Source organism: Crotalus tigris, unplaced genomic scaffold, assembly GCF_016545835.1.
Source record: "Crotalus tigris isolate CLP2741 ecotype Arizona unplaced genomic scaffold, ASM1654583v1 scf7180000019946.203332, whole genome shotgun sequence".
Lineage (NCBI taxonomy): Eukaryota > Metazoa > Chordata > Lepidosauria > Squamata > Viperidae > Crotalus > Crotalus tigris.
In genome coordinates, this window is record NW_024097784.1 from 45,904 (window position 1) to 67,754 (window position 21,851).

Consider the following 21,851-nt stretch of genomic DNA (forward strand, 5'->3'; position numbering starts at 1 on the left):
TGCCACCACTAAGTGGTGAATTTGCACTTTACAATCACATCACTTAGCAATGAACATTCAAGTGCCAATTGCCCTTGTAAGTTGAATACAACAGCAGCTTTATTTCAGTTCTGTTTCTTTTTATTTCCAAAGTGGAATATGTCCATACTACAGCAAGCGTTGCATTGATACTTTCTTTTTAATACTTACAAATTATATAGTTCAACCTTGTATTTAAAAAGTTTCAAATCTTCAATTTATGTTTCCTCTTCAAATCAGAGAAATTATCTTTCAGAAATAAATGTCACCTGGGTACTAATTAGTCTGTTATGTTTTGCACTTTTGTCAAACCAAGCAGTTGCATTTACCAATTATAGTAACATTTGTGGTAACGGTGTTTGCTTTCTAAGAGAGCAACCATTTTCTGAATACAGAGTGAAATGGTACCTACTATTCATAAAGCTTTTTAGTCTATCAATTTCACTGCAGACAGAATGGCTAAAAAACTCCTATATCAAATATGAACTGCTTCAAATGTTCAGTGCTTAGAAACCAAACCTATTTTAAGTAGAACATTTTCAAGCATTCTGTGTTGTTTCACATGTGATTCCAAATTTGTCTTCTGTGTTCTTATAGTGTAGTGGGAGGATCAGTTGTGTTCCTGCTATTGATTTAGGCTGAATGGATGAATTAGAATAAACTTTTGGACTAAAGCAATAGGCATTTATGAAGCACAGTGAGGGACTGCTATTCTAGATCTAAGAGAGATCTACAGCTAGAAGGGCATTTTTTCACAGGGAAGGAGAAAGAGACAGGATTAGGAAAAGCACAAATTGATTAGCAGCAAAATCCCTATTCTTAAGGACAGTAGAGAACTGCAAAGTGGCTGAAGCAGCAGATATCATACTAACTTCAACAAGTAGCTTCAACCTTTTCTGCATCACTGATGCAGGGAGCAAAATGTTCATACGACCTGAATGAATCTTGGAGATCTTCTAGTGCAGCCCTTGCCCAAGACAGGAGTCATTATGCCATTCTGGACAAATGGTTATCTAATCTTTGCTTGAAAACCACCAATGGAGCACCTATAACTCCAAGAGGCAAGTGGTTCCATTGATTAATCCTTCTGTCAGGAAATTCATCCTTAATTCCAGGTTGGATCTCCCTCTGATGGAACTTCCACCCATTGCTTCTTGTCCTGCCGTCAGGTGCTATGGAGAATAAATTGACACCTTCTTCCCTGTGACAGTCTTTCAGATATTGGAAGACTGTAATTAGGTGGCCCAAAAAGCAATATAGAATATTTGATGAAGAAACTAAATGAGTTTGGAGCTTTAGTTGGCTTTAAAATAAACAGAAAACAATGCTTGTTAAGAATATGACCTCCCAGGGTTATGAAATATTGGCTAAAAAGTTGTGTTTTAAGGTGGAGAAATACCTGGGGATTATATTGACAAATACAAATACTAAATTGTTTCAAAATAACTTGGTGCCTTTTTGGGATGATATTAAAAAAAAGTCTAATTAAGATGTGATAAATTCTATCTATTATTGGGCAGAATCTGTAATTAACATGAATGTCTTACTAATGATGCTTTTTCTGTTTCAGACTCTACCAATACTTATAAATGATATTCCATTTAAGCAATAGCAAATGGACATATCTAAGTTTACATGGCAAAGGAAAAAAGAAAAATTGGATATAAATTATTGCAAGATGCTAAGGAGAGGAGCTTTGGATTTACGATTTGAAATTGTATTTTGATGCCTGTTTGGTTTGGCTAAAAGAGTGGGTGATTCTCCAAAATACAGATTGCTTGAGCTGGAGGGCCATGAATTAAGATTTGAATGGCACAGCTATTTATAGTATGGTAAGGCTAAAAGTAAATATTGATTTCAAACATTGTTAGATGTGCCATCCTAAGAGTTTGGAATAAATATAAAGTAAGGTTCGTTCCAGGAAGCCTTTTTATCAAAAATAAATGGTGGGGAGGACAAATTGGTGGAATTATGGTCAAATAATATCTTTCAATTATGGTTACCCTATCATCAAATCTAAAGGAGTTATAACCAGAAGGTTTGCATATTTACAACAGAAATATGCAATTGGTTTGTATGTTTACAATAAAAAGATTTAAATTAGATTTTAAAAGCTATGGATTTGAATTTGTGAAAAATGAATTGGAAATCCTATTATATGAAACAATGAACATATTTTTGCTAAGGTGCATAAATTCTAATTAAAATTGGAGAAAGAGTATGTTAAGTATTACATGATTCAGCAGGCAATGGGAGAACATATCCCGTCCTTCTCCAGCTCCTGCAAACAAGGCAATTTGAAAGCATGCAAATACGAGATTAATAAATACCACTTCAGGGGGAAGGTAATAGCACTGCATGACATCGTATTGGCCACACGACAGGGAAAACATTTTGGGGGAGTGCTGGCTAGATGGCCTTGAAATGGAGATGAGCACCATCCTTAGAGTTGGTAAAGACTAGTGGAGTAAATCTGCAGGGACTCCTTTACCCTTTACTTCTTTATGGATAAAGAACTTGGAAAAAAATGGAACTTTGATGTTATATATGTTGACAGCAGTAAGAACACATTATGCACAAAAATTGAAGGATATTTTTATTCCCACACTGAACCAAGGCTGTAAAAGTTGATAGAATTAGTAGAGATGGCAAAATTGACTGCTTTAGTTAGAGAAAAGAACACAATTTTGTTTCTACTTAGAAACTGCATTTGAATTTTGTGCTTGAGGTGGAAAAAACGAAACTTTGATTTTGGGTTTTGCTGATTAGACAGGTTTGTTGTTATAGAAATAGCTAGTATATATTATTATATAAAAGTAAAAAGTTGGTTTTATGTTACTGCCTTATTCTGCTGTACCATAAAACATATATACAATCATACTGAGAAACAATACAAGATAATTTGAAACTCACACACTCTTTCTCATTTTGCTTAGACATTTTAAGGGTCTAACCAACTGATTTTTTAAAATTTGAATTATTTTATTTATAACTGTTAATTACAACATTTTTAAGTGAAACTTTTTTTCTCCTTTAATTTTTAATTCAACTCTGGTGCTTCTATACAGCAAGATTTTACCCACCCTCAAGTGAAATAAATTTAGAATGAATTTGCTTAAAGAGCAAATGTTTAAAGAGTTTATTAACAATGAAAATAACACTACCTCAAAACAGATTGTAACAGATTACACAAAAGCTTAATTGTTGGCTAGACATAGAGTAAATCAAATCAGGTAACATTCCTCATTAATATATCAAAAATAGTTGCAATATTTCAGGCTTCAATAAACAAACATCATGTATACATTTCCATAATTGTGTTATTCTTTTTGGACAGTTATTCGTATGTAGAAAATAAGGAATTTTGTCATTCTTTCCAAGCCTTGCATACTCAAGTGAGGCTGAGCCTTTATTGTAGTAAAAGTGTGATCTGCTCAATGAAACTTCTTTTAACTTGAGCATTTTTCACGCACACAGATTTATCATCAAAGATAGGTTACTGTCCAGTGAAGTCCACTGATAGGAAAACAAATATGAAATCCAAACATTTGCGACATATGATAGGCAAATTATTAGAAAATTAGATTTGTAGGAAAGTTGTTCCTCACTGAGGTTCTTTATACTTTTGTTCAATAAACATTATAAAAGGATCTCAAATACCAAAATAAGCATCAGTCATACATCCGTACCGAAAGGGTAGTACTCAGGAAACTCATGGATAACTTTTACAGCCTCACTGTACATTGAAAGATCTGAAAGAAATTGGACAGAAAATGAAAACAGAATGTATTGTTCTATATGAAAATACACATGTTCTAATGATGCCATATTAATCATATTTTTCATCTATTTTAAAAGATAAGCGAATTACAACATTAATCTAGTTGCAAAATATTTCAAGGAATTGCTTTTAATATCATGACTGAATCCATGTATAAATTAAACTGGATATTCAAGAGTTTTCAGATATAAAAATATATCTATAATAAATCTCTATATAGATGAAAAATCAAAACTGGAAAATCTAAGCTAAGCATCAGTAGGATCCTACTCAGCTGGATATATAGTTTTATTTATTTTTCAGATTAAGAAATTTTGAGAACTGGTTTGCTGCTGCAAAGTTGTTGTGAATATTTCTGTATTCACCTGCTTAGGCATGGAAACAAAAAACTATTATGCGGAAACAGGCTCCATGTGGATTTAAATTCTGATGTAAGAAATTGTGTATATTACAGAAGAATTAGCAAGAGACTTTGAGGAATTAGAAGCTTATTAAAGAGTAAGAAAAAGCCACAATGAAATACAAAAATAATTTGCTTACCAAACATGTTTTTATCTTCTTTGAATTGCATATATGATGAACACATGATATTCAACTGATTTGTAACTCTTCCTACTACTTCAATAACACCAGAAATCTCTTCTTCAAGCTAACGAAGTAGATGAGAGTCAGCATCTCAAAAATCAGGAATTTTAATCATTTCAATGAAATTTGGGGAAAACAAACTAAAATGAAGTCTTTACCCTCAGTATTTTCATGGTTAAAATTTATCAATAAAACTTTCTAGTAACCATTAAGCAATGTTTTAACAAAAAAGTTTAGGTTGTATTAAAGATTTTAAGAGGCCATAGTAGAATAGAAAACATCTCGCTCAGTATTTTCTGCTCATAGAAATAATTTCTATTTTCTCAAATTGCAACTTAAAATTAATTTCTTGAGAGCATTTGGCTTAGTCATTGCTTGCTTCTCCTCTCTTACTGTCATTTAAATTACAACACCTGAACCTGTGCTTTGCTTCTGTTAGAATAAAATGTAATTGAATCCTATATCATTTAGTGTAGATGATAAGAAAGTGAGGCATATAGCATCCCAATAAAATCATATGAGAAGAAATGATAGCGCTAGGAGAATGGGACACAAACAGACATCAAGACAAGTTTTAAGGAGATCCTTGTTGATACTACAGCAACATTAGAATGATAGGAGTTTGTTTCAGGATAACCTTTTCATAAACTGACATTGGTGCATCACAACATAATATGGTCATTCAAATGAAAACTTCCCAAGCCAATAAAAATGATAACTTGTAATAAATTACAAGGCCCTTTAATGTATATTCATACTTACAGGTGTATTTAGCTCAATTGCTGCATTTTTTCCTTCTCCATCAGATAGAAAGAAGAATTTCCCAGATGGATGGATCTACCAAATAATAATTAGTAGTAATATTTTAATAGAGACAAAGATCCACACAAAGAAAACGGTTAACACTGTGTTAGGATCAGAAGTCTAATAGCACCTTTCCTTTTTATATGCAGGTAGTCCTTGAGTTACGAAAATAGAGCCAAATCATTTTGGTTATGATGGTTGTAAAATCCAGTCATGGATTTTTTTGGTGGCAGTTACTAAGTGAATTATTAGTAAGCAAACTAAGCAAACTAATCCTTCACTATAGGTGCAGTTTTGCCCCAAACTGGAAGTAAATGCCGGTTTTCAGCAAAACTGTTACAAAATGCAGTCAGAGGATCATGGGACACTGCAAACAGCCATAAATGCAGCCCTGTTACCAAATGTCTGAAGTGAGATCACATGATTGCTAGGTGGAGTTGACTGTCAGAATTCTGAATCTAGGTCATAGGTACTCCATAAGTAGTTATGCAGCTGGTTATAAAGTTGAGGACTATCTGTATGTATAATTTTACTGAAAAGATTAAACATAAGAATAAGACTAATACAAACTAAAAAAGAGAAAAAGATGACAAAAGAAAAAAATAAGAAAAAAAAAATAGAGGTGCTAAAAGAAATAGTTTCCAATCTTTTTTAGAACAGTTACAAATATAATTGTAACGTAACCTCTCTAAAGCTACATCATAATGATATTGAAACCTGCCGGGGCAAAAGATTAGGATCACACAGGGGTGTGAGACGATATTCCAGGGGGTGTGAAAACCTGGGTTTATAAGTTTCAAAATTATAGTGTATATGCATAATTTGTTATTTTGAACTTTTGTAAGGGACACGAGAATATATCAGAAGTGTTCTAGAGGTGCGGGGTATAGAAAAGGTTGGGAGTTGCTGTGTTATGGGAACATCTAACCCTAGAAAGATGAGTGATACTCCATATCAGTTCTCTAAGAAAAGATGCTTAAAAAATGGCTGAAAATAAACTCTTCCCAACATTGAGTACCAGCAGAAGCCAAGCCATATCTATTAATATTTCCTTAGCCACTGCTAAAAGGGCAAATTATATCTAAGAGTATTTTCAGTATTATTGTGCAAATAGGATATCAGGCACTTCTTAAAGAAAATGGGTGGGCCATACTGATTACTTTTGATCTAATTCATGTGATTATGTGCTGGCGGCAGCATCAATAAGATTTATTCTTTTCAAATATTTGTATGTCACCTATTCAGATAGTCTAAGCAGCTTGCAAATTATTTTTTTTAAAAAAATCACACTAGTCTTACATGACAAAAAAGAACAAAGAAAAAAAGCAACAACAAATGAAGTTAAAGGAGGAATTTATGAAATTAGAATTAAAACTACTAAGATATCCACAAAAGAAAACACTTAAAAAGCAAATGGAAATAATAAAACATAAATTAAACTTAGCTGAGGCTGAAAAAATGGCTCAGCAAATTAAAAGGGCAAAACAAAATTTATTTGAAAATGCTAACAAACTGGGTAGGTGGTTACATACAAACTGAAAAAAGAAAGAGAAAAAATTGATAAATAAACTGCAAGACTCAAAAGGCGATTTACAGTTCCAAAATGGCATAATTAAAAAAATAATTAAAGACTTTTATGAGACACTTTATGACACAGAAGAAACTTCTCAAGAAAAAATAAAGCAATATTTAAAAAGCTGAGTTACAAAAAATTCCAGAGAACATACAAAACAGGCTAAATGAAAAAATACCAATGATGGAGGTAAAAGAGGCAATAAAAAGGCAAAAAAAAAAAAAAATGACAAGACTTCGGGTCCAGATGGGCTACCCACAGAGTTTTATAAATGCCTGCAAGATACATTAAGCCCACTAATGAAAGAACTGTGTGATGAAGTACTTTTAGAGGCTAAAATACCAAAAAGTGGATAGAAGCCAACTTTACTTTAATACCTACAGAAGATTCAGACTTGACGCAGATAAAGAATTATAGACCAATATCTCTATTACTTGTAGACTATAAATTTTTTGCTTCAATGGCAGAAAGATTAAAGAAATTCTTGATTGAATTTATACATACAGACCAAAATGGATTTTTACCTAAGAGACAAATAAAAAATAACGTTAAGAATGATCTTAGATATTTTGGAATATTATGAAATGCATCCAGGGAAGCAGATGGCGCTAATATTCCTAGATGCACAGAAGGCTTTTTGATAACTTAAATTGGCAATTTATGATTCAACAATTAAATAAAATGGATTTTGGAGAAAACTTTATAAATATAATTAAAACAATTTATCATAGACAAAGAACTAAAATAATCATAAATGGAGACTTTACAGAAAACTTTATCAAAAAGGCACAAGACAAGGATGTCCATTTTCCATTATTAGTACTGAACAGAAATATTAGGCAAGACTCAGAAATTAAAGGATTGGAGATAAAAGATGAAAAATATAAACAAGCATTCGCAGATGACTTGGTCTTTGTATTAGAAGAACCACTTGAGACAAGCCTCAAGCTTATGAAAAAGATAGAAGAATTTGGAGAAGTGGCAGGACTGAAAATAAATAGAGAAAAGACCAAAGTGATAACTAAAAACCTTACAGGTAAACAAAAAAATCAACTGTCAGAAAAAACAGACCTTCAAATAATTAAGAAAGTCAAATACTTGGGGATATATTTAACAGCAAGATGTGCAACAATAAAAGAAGATAACTACGTAAAATTACTAAAACAAATAAAATTAGACTTGGAAAAATGGAAAAATCTACAAGTTTCAATGTTAGGGAGAATAGCAACAGTGAAGATGAATATTTATCAAAACTACTATTTTTATTTCAACCAATACCTATAAAACTGGGGAATTTTTTTTGATGAATTAAATACATTGATTTTGAAATTTATATGGCAAGGAAAAAAAGCTAGAATTAGATTGAAAATGCTACAAGAAGCGAAAGTAAATGGAGGATTTGGGCTGTCAGATTGGGCCTTATATTATCAAGCATCTGTATTAACTTGGTTAAAAGAATGGATAACTCTTAGACATAAAAGATTACTATACCTAGAAGGGGCATGACCTACAACTCGGATAGCATGCCTTCTTATGGTATAAGAAACGCTTCTAGAATGGGAAAAAGTAAAAGCAAAAATTTATATGAATGGCTTTCAACAATGGAAGCATTTGTTCACCCAAAGTTAATTAACTATGAGAAAATTCTGACTTATAAAGACATTTTGAATACTGAAGGGAAACTAAAAACCAGACAAGAACTGGAAGAACAGGATACTGATCTATCATGGTAGCCACACCTGCAAATTCAAACGAGATATGAAAAAGATGTTAAAACATCTGGATTTTACAAAGAACAGACAGAATTTCATCAGGTATTATTGACATCAATAGTATGCTGTCAGTTTTTGGGCACTTGGTCTCTAAAAGGTTCTTTATCACTGTTTTAGACTGTGCAGAAATGGACAGACTGACACTGAAAATGAAAGAGAAAGAAGATTCAGAATACTTTAGAACATAGGATACATTTTATCAATGGCTAGAAAAACGAGGTAAAGAGAAAGGAGTTTAACATGTATTAGTAAGCTAAATATTGAAACCCAGACAATATGTTGCTGATAAAATATTAAGGATTTGTGACTATAAAAAATTAATAAAATATTGAAAAAAATCATCCTAGTCCACAATTGTTATCCAGCTAAATTATGTATTCTTCCCCGAAGAGCCATCTTCAATTCAGTAAATAACATAAGCCCCAAAGGCCCTATAACTTAAATAACATAGGGAGGAAGAGAAGCCCAACAAATTTAAATTTAATAAAATATTACACAAGCCACTGATTTAAAGCACCACTATAATACCTTCAAAATTACAACCCTTGGTTTCTAGAGCAAGATTACTCTAAATAGGAATACTTCAATATACATACAAACTTAACAAAGATAAGGGCATACCTCATAGTAAATATTTCATATGTCATCCCTGCCAAGAATAATAATCGGGATTATAGATGATTCCCCTATTTGAAATAAAGTGCTGGCATCTACCTACCATTTCCCAGATCAAGAAAGATCTAACTTAGTGGCGCTAACATCAAAGACAGTAACTATTTCCTATTACCTTTTCAAGGCGTCCCACGAAACAGACAAGCTTTCCAACGTATTGCGACAGTTGACTTGCGCTGACACGAACGCGGGGACCCTCTAATATATCGGCCATTTCAGAACGAAATCCTGGTTAACTTCTCAGCTTTTTGCCTTGGCGGGAAACTTGACTTCCGCTCTCCTGCTAGAGCGCGAGCGTATAGCCACAAGCAACTAAAGGCACGTGGAAGATCGAAACTTCCTCCCCCCTCCAATACAGTTCCAGAGCTGCAACCCCCCCACTAGACACGTGATTTGCGGGCAACGAGGAATGTCGGCAAAAGAGTAATGCGCAGGCGCAACGTGTCAACGTGCAATGAAGACTTATTCCAGGTTGCGTCCTTAGTGAACCGGAAGTAAAGATTGTTGTGGGAAGGTATCTGAAAGAGGTGGGTGTTTGATGGAGCAGAATAGGATTATTATAGTTGGATTCGGCTGTGCTGAGAGGGGAAGCTGGAAAAATGAAACTCGCCGGACACTAATTGCGTGATACCCTCAATTATTATATGGGGCATTGTACGTTAATTTGGTGGTTTTGACGTTTAAAGTATTTTGACGGGCGAAGGGTTCAAATGTGCTCGCTCATGAGTTGGTTCGGAATTCATGAGGCACTTCTGACAGATTTTATTTGCATGATTAGCAAGAATATCTGTCATGCACAAGCTTGATTTAGAAACCTTCTTCAGACGTTATATTCGTGTATGTGTGTGTATGCAGTTTTCTTAGCAATATTTTCAGTTTTGCTACTGCCTCTTACTAGGATTGAGAAAGAGTGACTGGCTCAGAATCTCTTTCCAGTTTGTGCCTTAACCCGAACATCAAATTAGTTCCTTCAGTCTTATTTAGAGTATACAGCTGTTTATGAACTGGTCCTTTTGTGTTGGCAACGGTTAGGCTTGTTGCTATAGCTACAAGCTGTGTCTCATTTGCAGCTTACAGTGGCGCTAGAACACCTCGGCAACTCCTATAAGTCCATTCAATCCTACAAATTTTGGTTTAATTTTGTGCCTAGAGTAGTCCCAAATTTAAACACATCATTCTTTCTGTTCCTGGAAAGTGCTTTTTTCTTGGGTATATTGACCTGTTTCTGTCACAGCTATTGTACAAAATGGTTTTTTAAATGCATTCTATTATTTCTTTTGGAAGGAGCTAGGCCAGGGGTAGGCAACCCAAAACACTTAAAGAGCCACTTGGACCTGTTTCCCACCAAAAACAAAACACTGGGAGCCGCAAAACCCTTTTGATATCTAAAATGAAGATAACACTGCATATATCCTTTTTTATCTTTATTATAGGTGTGTGTGTTTGTGTGTGTGGGGGTATTTGTGTGTGTGTATGTATGTGTGTGTGTGTGTGTGTGTGTGTGTATATGTATATGTATGTATGTATGTATATATATATATATATATATACATACACACACACACACACAGGTAAAAAAAGGATATATGCAGTGTTATCTTCATTTTATAGGTGACCAAATGGGAGACCTTGCTTATAATAATTGGGGTAAAGAGACAGCATGGGAATCCTTATTATCGTACCATTCTTTTAGCTGCATGGTGGCTCACTAAAAAAACTTGATCTTACTGCAGATATGATTGGGGACTAGTCTGAACTGCTACAGAATATTTTCAACCTCCTCTCTCTGGAATTAGAAGTGGTTTAGGACAGGGGTCTCCAATCCCTAGGCCACATCCCACTAGTGGGCCTTGGGCCATTTGGAACCGGGCTGCAAAAGTGGTAGGCAAGCATGTACGCATGTGTGCATCCCCACTTGCATGAGCAGCGGGTGAGAAGGCATGCACATGGTCCATTTGCGGGAGTGGCAGACACGCATGCCAGCTGCACACGCAAATGGAGCTGCGTGCGTACCTACCACTCACATAGACCCATCCCCTATCCCTCCTGGCCAGTCTGCAAAGCCAGAACGGTTGGGGAACAGTGGTTAGCAGTTCATGGCTATCATGCAAGCATGGGTTTGAACCAAATCATGACTGGTCCAACTCGTCTGCCCTCTTTTGATCCAGTGTTCATCTCAAAGGAGATGTGTGGTCATTTTGGTTACATGGAATTTTTCTATCAACTATCATGGAGAAATCACTTTTTTGTGACAATATTGATTGGAGTTACCAGTCTATCAGTAACATTTGTGATGGATTTAGGAGGCTTCTTGGCAGCCCTTCAGAAATGCTTTAGTCTAGAGTCAGTTTTGTTAGGTGTGTCTGGAATATGGAGGCAACCAAGATGTTTAACAATATCACTTCCAAGTAGCCTCTTCCCGTCTGCTAATCCCTTGTAGTTTGAGAATGAAGCAGCAATTAGTTTCATTCCATACAGCATTAACCTTGTGAACTCTCAAGCTTCTTCCTTCCATTATATATTCAAGATGGACAGTATTTAATATTTATTTGTTATGTATATGTAGGGGTGTGGGCCTATACATATGTTGTACATAGTATGTTTAGGTGTGTGTCATGTATGTGTTTCACTTTGAGAGTGGGCAATTAAATTTTATTTTTGATGTGTGCCGTGGTGCCCTCAGTAAAAAAAATGACAATAAAGGCAATCTTATCTAATAAAAATGGCAAAATAATTCACTTAATTATAAAACTGTGTGAATAAAATGAAAAGTAAATTGCTAAGAAAGTATGTGTGTTAAAGGACAGATAAATAAGAACTTTTTTGTAGTCAGTTACCATAGAGCTACCCTTAAAGACAATTTGGAAACTTCAAATGATGTAAAAAAAACTGCTGCATGGATAATAAATGGTGGCATTTACACACCACATGTAACTGCAGTACTCCATGAACTGCAGTGGCTGCCAGAGTATTTCTGAATGCAATTCAAGGTGCTGGTTTCACCTTTAAAGTCCTACATGGGTCAGTACCAAGTTGCCTGAAAGACCATCTTTTTTGCAAGAGTTTCTACCTGGTAAATTCAATCCAACAGGGCATGCTTCAGCCAAAGAGTGTTAACTGGTGGGAACTAGAAGAATGGCTTTTTCTGCCTTATAGAATATTCTCCCCTCAGAGATTAGAATGGCCCCAATCCTGTGGGCTTTACGCAAAGCTTTAAAAATTTGGTTAGATATCAGTCTGAGGTTCAGGATGGGTTAAAGCCCTGTTACTTAGCTTTATTATTAGTTGATTGATTATAATGGCTGCTATTTGTATTTATTTATTTTGTGGATGTTTCTATTTTAATGTTTTTGAAATTGTTTTATAATTTTAGAATTGTAATCTCCCCCCCAAAGGCCACGTGGTGAGTTGGGCAGCTATAGAGATTGAATTAAAGAATAAACAAACAAATAATAACAGAATTGTTAAGTGAATGTGGCTTCCCCATTGACTTTGCTTGTCAGAAGGACACAAAAGGTGATCACATGACATTGGGACACTGCAGCCAACATAAATATGAACCAGTTGCTAAATATCTGAATTTTAATCACATGATCATGTGGATGCTGTAACAGTTATAAGTGTGAAAAATAATCATAAGTCACTTTTTTCAGTGCTATTGCAACTTCAAATGATCACTAAATGAATGGTTATAAGTCAAGAACTATCTATATTTAAAGTATAAAACTTAGTTTAAATTATTATTGTTAATCTGCTACTGATGTTGAGCATCTGAGTATCTTTCCGAAAATCCTTTTTTAAATTATTGAATATTTTACTATCGACCACTTTTCCATGCAGTAGTCTAGTTCTTCTAAATCTAAGAACAATCCAAATTTAAGTCAAAATAGTTGCATCATCAGCATAAAGGAGTACCTCCAGCTCTTACTGTTAAATTTAGGGAGCTGGAATTCTGCTTTATTGTGCAAAATTCTAATGCTTGGGAACTGACCATTCCTGCTTCAACATACAATGCCTAGGTAGTTTTTTAAATTAATGGTAATTATTTAATTGTCTCTCTTTAAGTTTACCCCTTCCACGTGGAATGCTTTCCAAAATTTATTTTGATAATTCTGGGAATGTGAATTTGTTTTGCTTAAGCAGAAAATGTTCCATTTCTTTACTTTTTGTTCCTAGATTTTCATTGCAAAGAGATGTTCAATTTATTCAGAAAAAACCAGGATAGCAAAAAGATAGTAGTGACTGACAAAGAAGCAGATGGATTTGTTTTTCTGGGTAAGTACCTTTAATCACATAGAAATCATTTATTTTTTAAAATTATTTTCTAGATACTGTATGCTATAAGGTACTAGCTGAAAAGTACATACAATGTAGTGCTTGAATAAGTATAGATGGTTACTAATTCAGTCAATATTTTTAAATAAATTATTATTTTGGGAATAAGAATGTAAATGAATGGTTTATAGCTGTTGCAATTATTTTGCCCTCATTCTTTTTATAAGTTCCTTGCATCTCTAGCGACCATCTCCATAAACAAATAATAATATAGTTCTGTGATTTATTTCCTTTGGTTATAACAATCTAAAAATAGGTCAGTTAGTGTCATATTACGGTTGCTTTTAAAACCATTATATTTCAGGATGTTTTAGTTCTAAAGTAAGGTTTATTTATTTAGCTATTCTAAAGTAATTCCAATTTGTTGTTGTTGTTAAGTGCGAAGTCATGTGCAACCCATCGTGACCCCATGGACAACGTTCCTCCAGGCCTTCCTGTCCCCTACTATCTTCTGGAATCCATTTAAGTTCACACCTACTGCTTCAGTGACTCCATCCAACCACCTCATTCTCTGTCATCCCCTTCTTCTATTGCCCTCAATCTTTCCCAGCATTAGGCCCTTTTCCAGTGAATCCTTCCTTCTCATTAGGTGGCCAAAGTATTTGAGTTTCAACTTCAAGATCTGGCCTTCTAAAGAGCAGTCTTCTAGCACTGACCGGTTTGAACGCCTTGCAGTCCAAGGGACTCACAGGAGTCTTCTCCAGCACCATAGTTCAAAGGCCTCAATTCTTTGTCACTCAGCCTTTCTTATGGTCCAACTTTCACATCCATACATTGCAACTGGGAAAACCATGGTCTGGACTATACGCACTTTTGTTGGCAGGGTGATGTCTCTGCTTTTTAGTATGCTGTCTAGATTTGCTATAGCTTTCCTCCCCAGGAGCAAGCGTCCTTTAATTTCTTGGCTGCAGTCCCCATCTGAAGTGATCTTGGAGCCCAGGAAAATAAAATCTGTCACTATCTCCATTTCTTCCCCATCTATTTGCTAGGAATTGAGAGGGCCAGATGCCATGATTTTAGTTTTCTTAATGTTGGGTTTCAAGCCAACTTTTGCACTCTCCTTCTTCACCCGCATCAAGAGGCTCTTTAGCTCGTCTTCACTTTCTGCCATTAGAGTGGTATCATCTGCATATCTTAGGTTGTTGATATTTCTCCCGGCAATCTTAATTCCAATTTTTGATTCATCTAGCCCTGCCTTTCTCATGATGTGCTCTGCATATAAGTTAAATAGGCAGGGTGACAGTATACAGCCTTGCCAGACTCCTTTTCCAATTTTGAACCAATCAGTGGTTCCGTGCAGTTCTCACTGTTGCTTCTTGACCCGCATATAGGTTTCTCAAGAGACAAATAAGATGGTCTGGTATTCCCATCTCTTTAAGAACTTGCCACAATTTGTTGTGATCCACACAATCAAAGGCTTTAGCATAGTCAATGAAGCAGAAGTAGATGTTTTTCTGGAACTCCCTAGCTTTCTCCATGATCCAACGTATGTTGGCAATTTGATCTCTAAGTTCTTCTGCCTCTTCGAAATCCTGACTGTACTTCTGGTTATTGAATGGTTTGCCTTGGATTCGAAGTGAGATCATTAATTCCAATACAAAACTGAATACAAAACTTATTGAACAGTCACCACTTACAGGGGTTGCAAACACTATTATATATTTCTATTTGTTGATATACTTGATTTTGCATTGATTGTTGTCTTAAAACATTAAAAAAATGTAATGAATTCAAAAGTAACCCATAGTTTTATATCTCAATTAAATCATGTACTTTAGAGAAGAAGCAATTGTGAGAAAAACAGTTGTGGGGGAAACAAAAAAGCAAAGATGATTGGAGAGTTTTTGCTTTTGAGTAGCTAACCGTTCCTTTGTTGTTTCTATTGCTAATGTTCCCATTGCACTATTTCTCTGTGGGAATACCAGTCTTTTTCAAAAGTAGTCTTCAATGTATGACTTTGTCAAATAGCAAATAAGGTTCTCAGAATTTTTTCCCACAAGATTTTATGTGCTGCGTCATATCTCAAATCCTTTGTGGGTTTTTCTTTAGAGAATGAGAGGGAAACTATTCCAATCATGTGCCTGTGGGAGTTAGGTAGTACTATTGCTTACTATATGTTGTTTTCCAGTACGAGTTGCCTACTGCCAAGGCATGCATGCTCAAGGGTATGTGCTCATGTGCATCCCAGTGGATATACAATATAGTTGATGTTTCTGGAAAAGAAAGTTGCCAGAACAATTAATTTGCTAGGAACACAGAAAAATAACATTACTTCATATGGAAAAATGAAGTACAGCACATGAAATTTTAACCTTTTTCATTACCAGTGGTCTCTTGAATTCTAGTTTTATATATTTTTTGTGTTAACTAGTTAGGTAACATAACTCACATTCAGATCCTTGTGACTACATAGACAAATCCTATTCTGATCTGTTTTCATTCATCCACCTTATGTTTATCTTCTACCCGCTTCAAATTTGCTAGGCACAGGATATTGTCTGGTTCATATTATTTGCCCAAAATATGTGAGCTTTTTGCCTTAAGAGAGCAGTCAATAGTCTGTATTAATGCTATGTTGTCTATAGGAAATAGTTTGTGATTCTGTTCCGCAAGATTTCCTTCCTAAAAACTGACCACTACTCTAATATTTGGACCGATGTAATCTGGATTTAAAACAGAATATTCTTGTATTCAAGCACATTGCCATCAAAGTCATAACAAACAAAGATGTGCAGTAGTTTACAGATGAGGTTATGACTTTTCAAAGGGGAAGTGAAAAAAATTTACATGCATTCTTAGTTACTGCCTTTTCAATAGCAAAATTGCAACATCTCTAAACTCCAGTTACTTTTAACGAATATGTATTATTTGTGAGGTGTTCTTTTACTTCAGCGGCTCCCAACCTTTTCTATAGCCGCATCCCTAGAACGCCTGTGATATATTCTTGCACCCCTTACAAAAGTTTAAAATAACGGCAATGAATTTTGCATATACACTATAATTTTGAAAACCCCATGGAATCGTCTTCGCACCCCCTGTTTTACTTTGATGCAAGTAATAAGATTTCCCACCTGATAACCTCCTCTATAAAAGCCATTTCATGGTTTTCGTTTACAGATTACTTTTATGTAATAGCTACTTTCAGAAGTGAGATTTTTGGCTTTGTTGTTGTTCTCTATTTTGTGAATAATAGGGTTAAACGTTCCACATGTCTGATTTCAGTACTTTGAATTCAATGAGCAAGAACTATGAGGAGATCAGAAAAACAACCCTCTCCAGTGTCATTGATTTCTAGTCGCATAAGGAGATAATTGCAATCTGTTCATTCAGAGTAGAGTCAAATAATCCTCTTGGGTACTTTTGTTTTACACAAAAACAAAGTGCAGTATGCTTTTGAATCATTAGGTGGCATATTTCTTCATGTTCTCATTCTCCTTGACTAAATTGAATGCAGCATTTATTACCAGCCTGTTCTTTTATCTAAAATCATATTTCAATATTTTAAATGTGTTTTCAAAATTAATGGAATGAAATTTGTAGTCAGTTTAGTAAGTCTGAAATAACAGAAATCTCAAGACAGGTTTCATCATTTATTCCAAAACACGATTACTGATGAGTCATTGGAAAACAAAATACTTAAAATAAATGAATTTGCATATTTTCAAAGAGACAATAATGGAGTGCAGGAGTAGGAAATACTATAAGCTTTGTGTTGTATTAAAATTGTAAGAAATACAGTATATATGTTGGCTAACTTCATGAATGCCTTCATATTTTGGCTGAATGAACTTGGTAGGCATTTCCACTGCAGATTAATAGAATTTAGATAATGAAGGACTAATACTTTGTGGTGTAAGGGATGATTTTCTTAACAATAAAATCTTCTATGTACTGCTTTCTCTGGATTTTATATAGTGTCATGTCTGAGTGTTCCCACTGCTATCTACAAACACAAATGTTTGTCTTCTAGCAATTTTATTTATAGGTACAGTTATATAGTTCTGTAGTGGGTGTAATCTTTAAAAATAGTATCTGCTACATTTGGATAAAATAGGAGACTAGCTGCTAACCTATAGAAAGAGAATGTTTTAATTTTCCATGAGACCTATGTAAATTTATAAAACTGCACTACTTTTTAATCCACCACATATATCTTTATGTAGTTAGCCTTTAAAATGTGTTTAAATATCTTAATATGAAATGATAACAACATTCCAAATAGTCCAAGATCCTGCAGATGGGTCTGTTATTTAGAGAGTAAATGTTTCACACTAGGTATCAATTTTTTTTTTAAATATGTACTTATGGTCAGGTCATTTCTGCAGATAGACCTTGGGTTACAATCACTCATTCAGCAACCATTCAAAGTTACAATAGTACCGAATGAACAGAACTTATGACCAGTTGTTGAAGTTGCAGCCATTGCAGCATCCCCACAGCCATATGATCACCATTCGCAACCTTTCCTGCCAGCTTTCAACAAGCAAATTCAATAGGGAAGCTAGCAGGAGGTCACAAGTCACTCCCACTCCCACTGCATTTTTGCCCACCTGTCTGTACTCTGTAGCTCCTGCCCGCAACTCCTTCTACCATCCTGTGCTCTATAGCACCCACCTACTGGCCTGCTTGCATGGGATTCCTCTTCCCATCTTGTAGTCACATGAAGTCTTTGCTTAACACCTATGCAATTCTGGAGTTACAACAGTAACTAGGACTTCCAGGATTACCATTGCTAAGCAATACCATCACGTGACATTATGCTGCGCAACTGCATCACTTAGCAACAGAAATTCTGGTCCCAGTTACCCTTTTAACCTCAGGGTTACTTGTACAACTTTCCCTTATGTGAAATTCTTAAATTTATTGTAATATATACAGTATTATATTTGCCGAAGACTGGTGAACAAATATATATATTATGTGAAGATCCGTTCCTTCTCAGCAGTTGTACTAAGCCGGAGGTCTATGACTGAGTATTACCCAAAGCATTTTTCTTATCACACATCTTCCCTAGGATCTGCAAGTGCTAACAAATGACTTTTAGTAATACTATCCATTAGTACATCATTGTCCCTTTCAGTCTTAGCAAGAGAATTCTATAAATATTGCAGAATAAACAGGATAAAGTTTGAAATACCAGCAAATGAAGGTAAAATTATTGTGCCAAGAAAAGGGAAACAGTGATTCGCAGAGATGGCTGAATACAGGAAAACAAGGAAAAAGTAGTTTCAAAGTCAAAAGAAACAAGCACATGTTTAAAGAAATATTAGTAGAAATGTGTTGCTGAGCTGTGGAATCATTTCCAAAGTTATGATTTCAAATAAAGAGCTGCCCTGTGGGACCAAGTGATAATAATCTTTATGTGATAATTGTGCTGAAACTTATTTAAGAGGTATAAAAACTCAGAGCAACTTTTTAAATTTTATTTTCTTAATTCAAGAACAGTTATCTAAATTCTATTGAAAATGCCCCAGTTCAAACATAATTTTAATTGTATATTATACATAAACTAAGGCTGTATGCTTTTCTTCTGTTCTTCTATTTTATAAAGAAAACTAAAAACTTCATAATTTAAACAAAGCACGTTTTCCAGTAATATCTAAATTTAGGTAATGTTGCTCATTGATGCCAGATTGAGCAACCTCTTAATGGTAGGGGCATACATAATATATTTTGGATAAGACAATGATGCAAACTGAATTTCTTTTACTTTTTGTTTGTTGGAGAAGTTAGAACTGTGGACTTGTTTGTTTTGAAATAATATTAAGCCTTTTGTAGCAAAAACAATATAGTTGTTGGGTATTCATTGCTTTAATTGATTGAAATTATTTATTAATATTTTAGGTTCCTAAACTGCCCATCTATCTAAAATAGGGATTAAATAATAATAATAATAATAATAATAATAAATAATTGGAGAAGACTCCAGTTTCATAAAGAAAGGGCTGAGCTCTGCTTCTAGTTTGATTAATGAGAATGAAACATGATTTTACATTGAATTCAGATTGTACAAACTGAAATTCAGATGTCCCAAAATATTCTGAGTAGTTGTGAAATCGAAATATTCTTACCATTGGAGAATGAAGTAGAAAGAAAGAACACAGAGCTCAAGATTGCTTGATAATGAGGATGAGGATGTTAATCTTCAATTCAATTCACAATCTGGGACTGGTAAAAACTTAACAGTTCAAGTCCTAACCAAGGACCTAAGAGCTGTTAAGGTAGCGTCTGAATAAATAGGTAGTTCCGAGGGGGGGGGGTTTGCAAAATAAGGATATTCAGGTTTAATAAGTTCAAGATTTCCATGTATCTAAGTAGCCCTTTGGGTATTGTGTCAAGGGTTCTTATTACTATTAGCACAACCATTGACTTTTTTCTCTATAATCGCTCAACTTTAATTTTCAAATCATAATATTTTGTTATTTTTTTATCTATTTCTCCTCAATTCATGCATCACTTGGTATTGCAATATCAATGAACCAGACTTTTTTCTTTTCCACAATAGTGATGTTAAGCATGTTGTGGGCCAGATGTCTGTCTATTTGGATCAGAAAGTCCCACAGGATCTTGACTTGCTCATTTTCAAGAATTTTGTCAATTTTTGTTCCCAGGAATTTTTATTGCATTCAAACCCAAACTTCTGGCAAAGCTCCAGTGTATCATTTTGGCAACTTGATCATGACATTGTAGATAATCAGTCTGAGATTTTGCTGCAGCCACTGATAAGATGATCCACTGTTTCTCTAGATTAAAAGGAATAAAAATAAGTAAGATTGATTATAGGCTGAGAACTTTTGCTGATGATTTGGTTGTGACATTATCCCATCCAACAGATTCGGTTAAAGATTTGGTTGAAATTTTAGCACAGTATGGACAGGTCTCTGGTTTTAAGGTAAATAAGAATAAAACTAAAATATTATTGAAAAATATGTCTAGGAAGAGAAAAGATTTTATAGCTGAAACAACCGGTTATGAAATAGTTAATAAGGTTAAGTATTTAGGTGTTTATATTACAACATCTAATGGAAAATTGTATAAGAATAATTATGAGCGCTTATGGGTTAAAGTTCAAAAAGATTTAAATGATTGGCAAAAGCTACAACTATCGTTATTGGGGAGAATTTCAGTAGTGAAGATGAATGTTCTACCAAAGTTTCTTTTTTTGTTTCAGATGATACCCATTTTAAAGAAGGATGCTAATTTGGATGAGAGGCAGAAGGGTATTAATAAATTTATTTGGGGCGGGAAGAAATCAAGGGTAAAGTTTAAGATTTTACAAGATGCTCGAGAAAGAGGTGGACTTAAAGCACCAAATTTGAAATTATATTATGATGCGGCCACTTTAACTTTAGTAAGTGACTGGCTCAATTTAACAAATAGAGATATTCTTGTTCTTGAAGGGTGGGATTTATTATATGGTTGGCATGCATATTTAATTTTTGATAAGAAAGTAGATTTGGTCTTTAAGTCACATATTTTAAGATATGCTTTACTTCGAGTTTGAAAAAAATATTATTATAAGTTAAATTATAAAATACCTATTTGGGGGATCCCTGGACAAGCAATCCAGGGGGTTTCTTTTTTTTATTATTAAAAAAGTTTTTATTTTCCATTTATTCATACAAAATACAATTAACCATTGGTACCGCCTGCCCATTCCCCCCAGGCTGCGTCCACCCTCTCTAAACCTTCCCTACTTCCCTCCTCTTTCTCTCCTCCCCTCCTACTCTTTTCCCCTCCCCATCTCCTCTAACCATCCTACTTCCTCCCTACTCCTTCCTCCCCTCTCATCATCCAGGGGGTTTCTAAGGGGGTGAATTTTGACAACATTTCGTATAAAGAGTTACTTACCTGGTAGGGCACTGATTGGCAATTAAAGTCTTCTGATGTGTTAAGGCAAGAAAACATTTTACAATCGTGGTTTCAATATTTGCAAATTGTGCAGAGATGGACTTTGGATAAGAAAGTGGGAATTACTTTAGTAGATGAAAATTTGGTAATTCAGGTCAAGGATCAGAAATGTGCCCATATTAAAAGAATTTATAATGAGTTAATAAAATTGGATTCAGAAACAGAGTTAGTTAAAGATTGTATGATTAAATGGGCCCAGAATATTCAAGAACCGATCTCGTTGGACTTATGGGAGGTAATTTGGACTAGAAATGTTAAATTTACGCAGGCCCAGAATTTGAGGGAAAATTTTTACAAAATGTTTTATAGATGGCATTTGGATCCTAAAAAGTTGTCTTGTATGTACCCGAACCTGCAACCTAAATGTTGGAGATGTGGTTGCTTGGATGCAACCTATTTT

At 34.6% G+C, this 21,851-nt stretch overlaps 2 protein-coding genes across 3 annotated transcripts in view; one reads left to right on the forward strand and one right to left on the reverse strand.

The window, feature by feature from the left end:
* Window positions 1-3,055: 3,055 nt before the first annotated feature.
* RPA3 (replication protein A3) lies at window positions 3,056-9,562 on the reverse strand. The gene is made up of 4 exons (XM_039365054.1): window positions 9,321-9,562; window positions 5,147-5,221; window positions 4,340-4,448; window positions 3,056-3,770 (listed from the first exon to the last, which is right to left on the reverse strand). The coding sequence occupies exons 1-4, from the start codon at window positions 9,417-9,419 to the stop codon at window positions 3,694-3,696; spliced, it is 360 nt and encodes a 119-aa protein (XP_039220988.1). The 5' UTR covers window positions 9,420-9,562; the 3' UTR covers window positions 3,056-3,693.
* Window positions 9,563-9,601: 39 nt separating this feature from the next.
* Window positions 9,602-21,851, forward strand: part of UMAD1 (UBAP1-MVB12-associated (UMA) domain containing 1) — a 78,379-nt gene continuing 66,129 nt past the window's right edge. The window contains exons 1-2 of one of the 2 annotated variants that reach the window (XM_039365053.1): window positions 9,602-9,732; window positions 13,382-13,480. In XM_039365053.1, coding sequence (XP_039220987.1) covers window positions 13,399-13,480 — 82 coding nt within the window. In that variant the 5' untranslated portion in view covers window positions 9,602-9,732; window positions 13,382-13,398. Of the gene's footprint in view, window positions 9,860-13,381; window positions 13,481-21,851 lie in introns of both variants that reach the window. The other variant, XM_039365052.1, reaches the window with a different exon arrangement.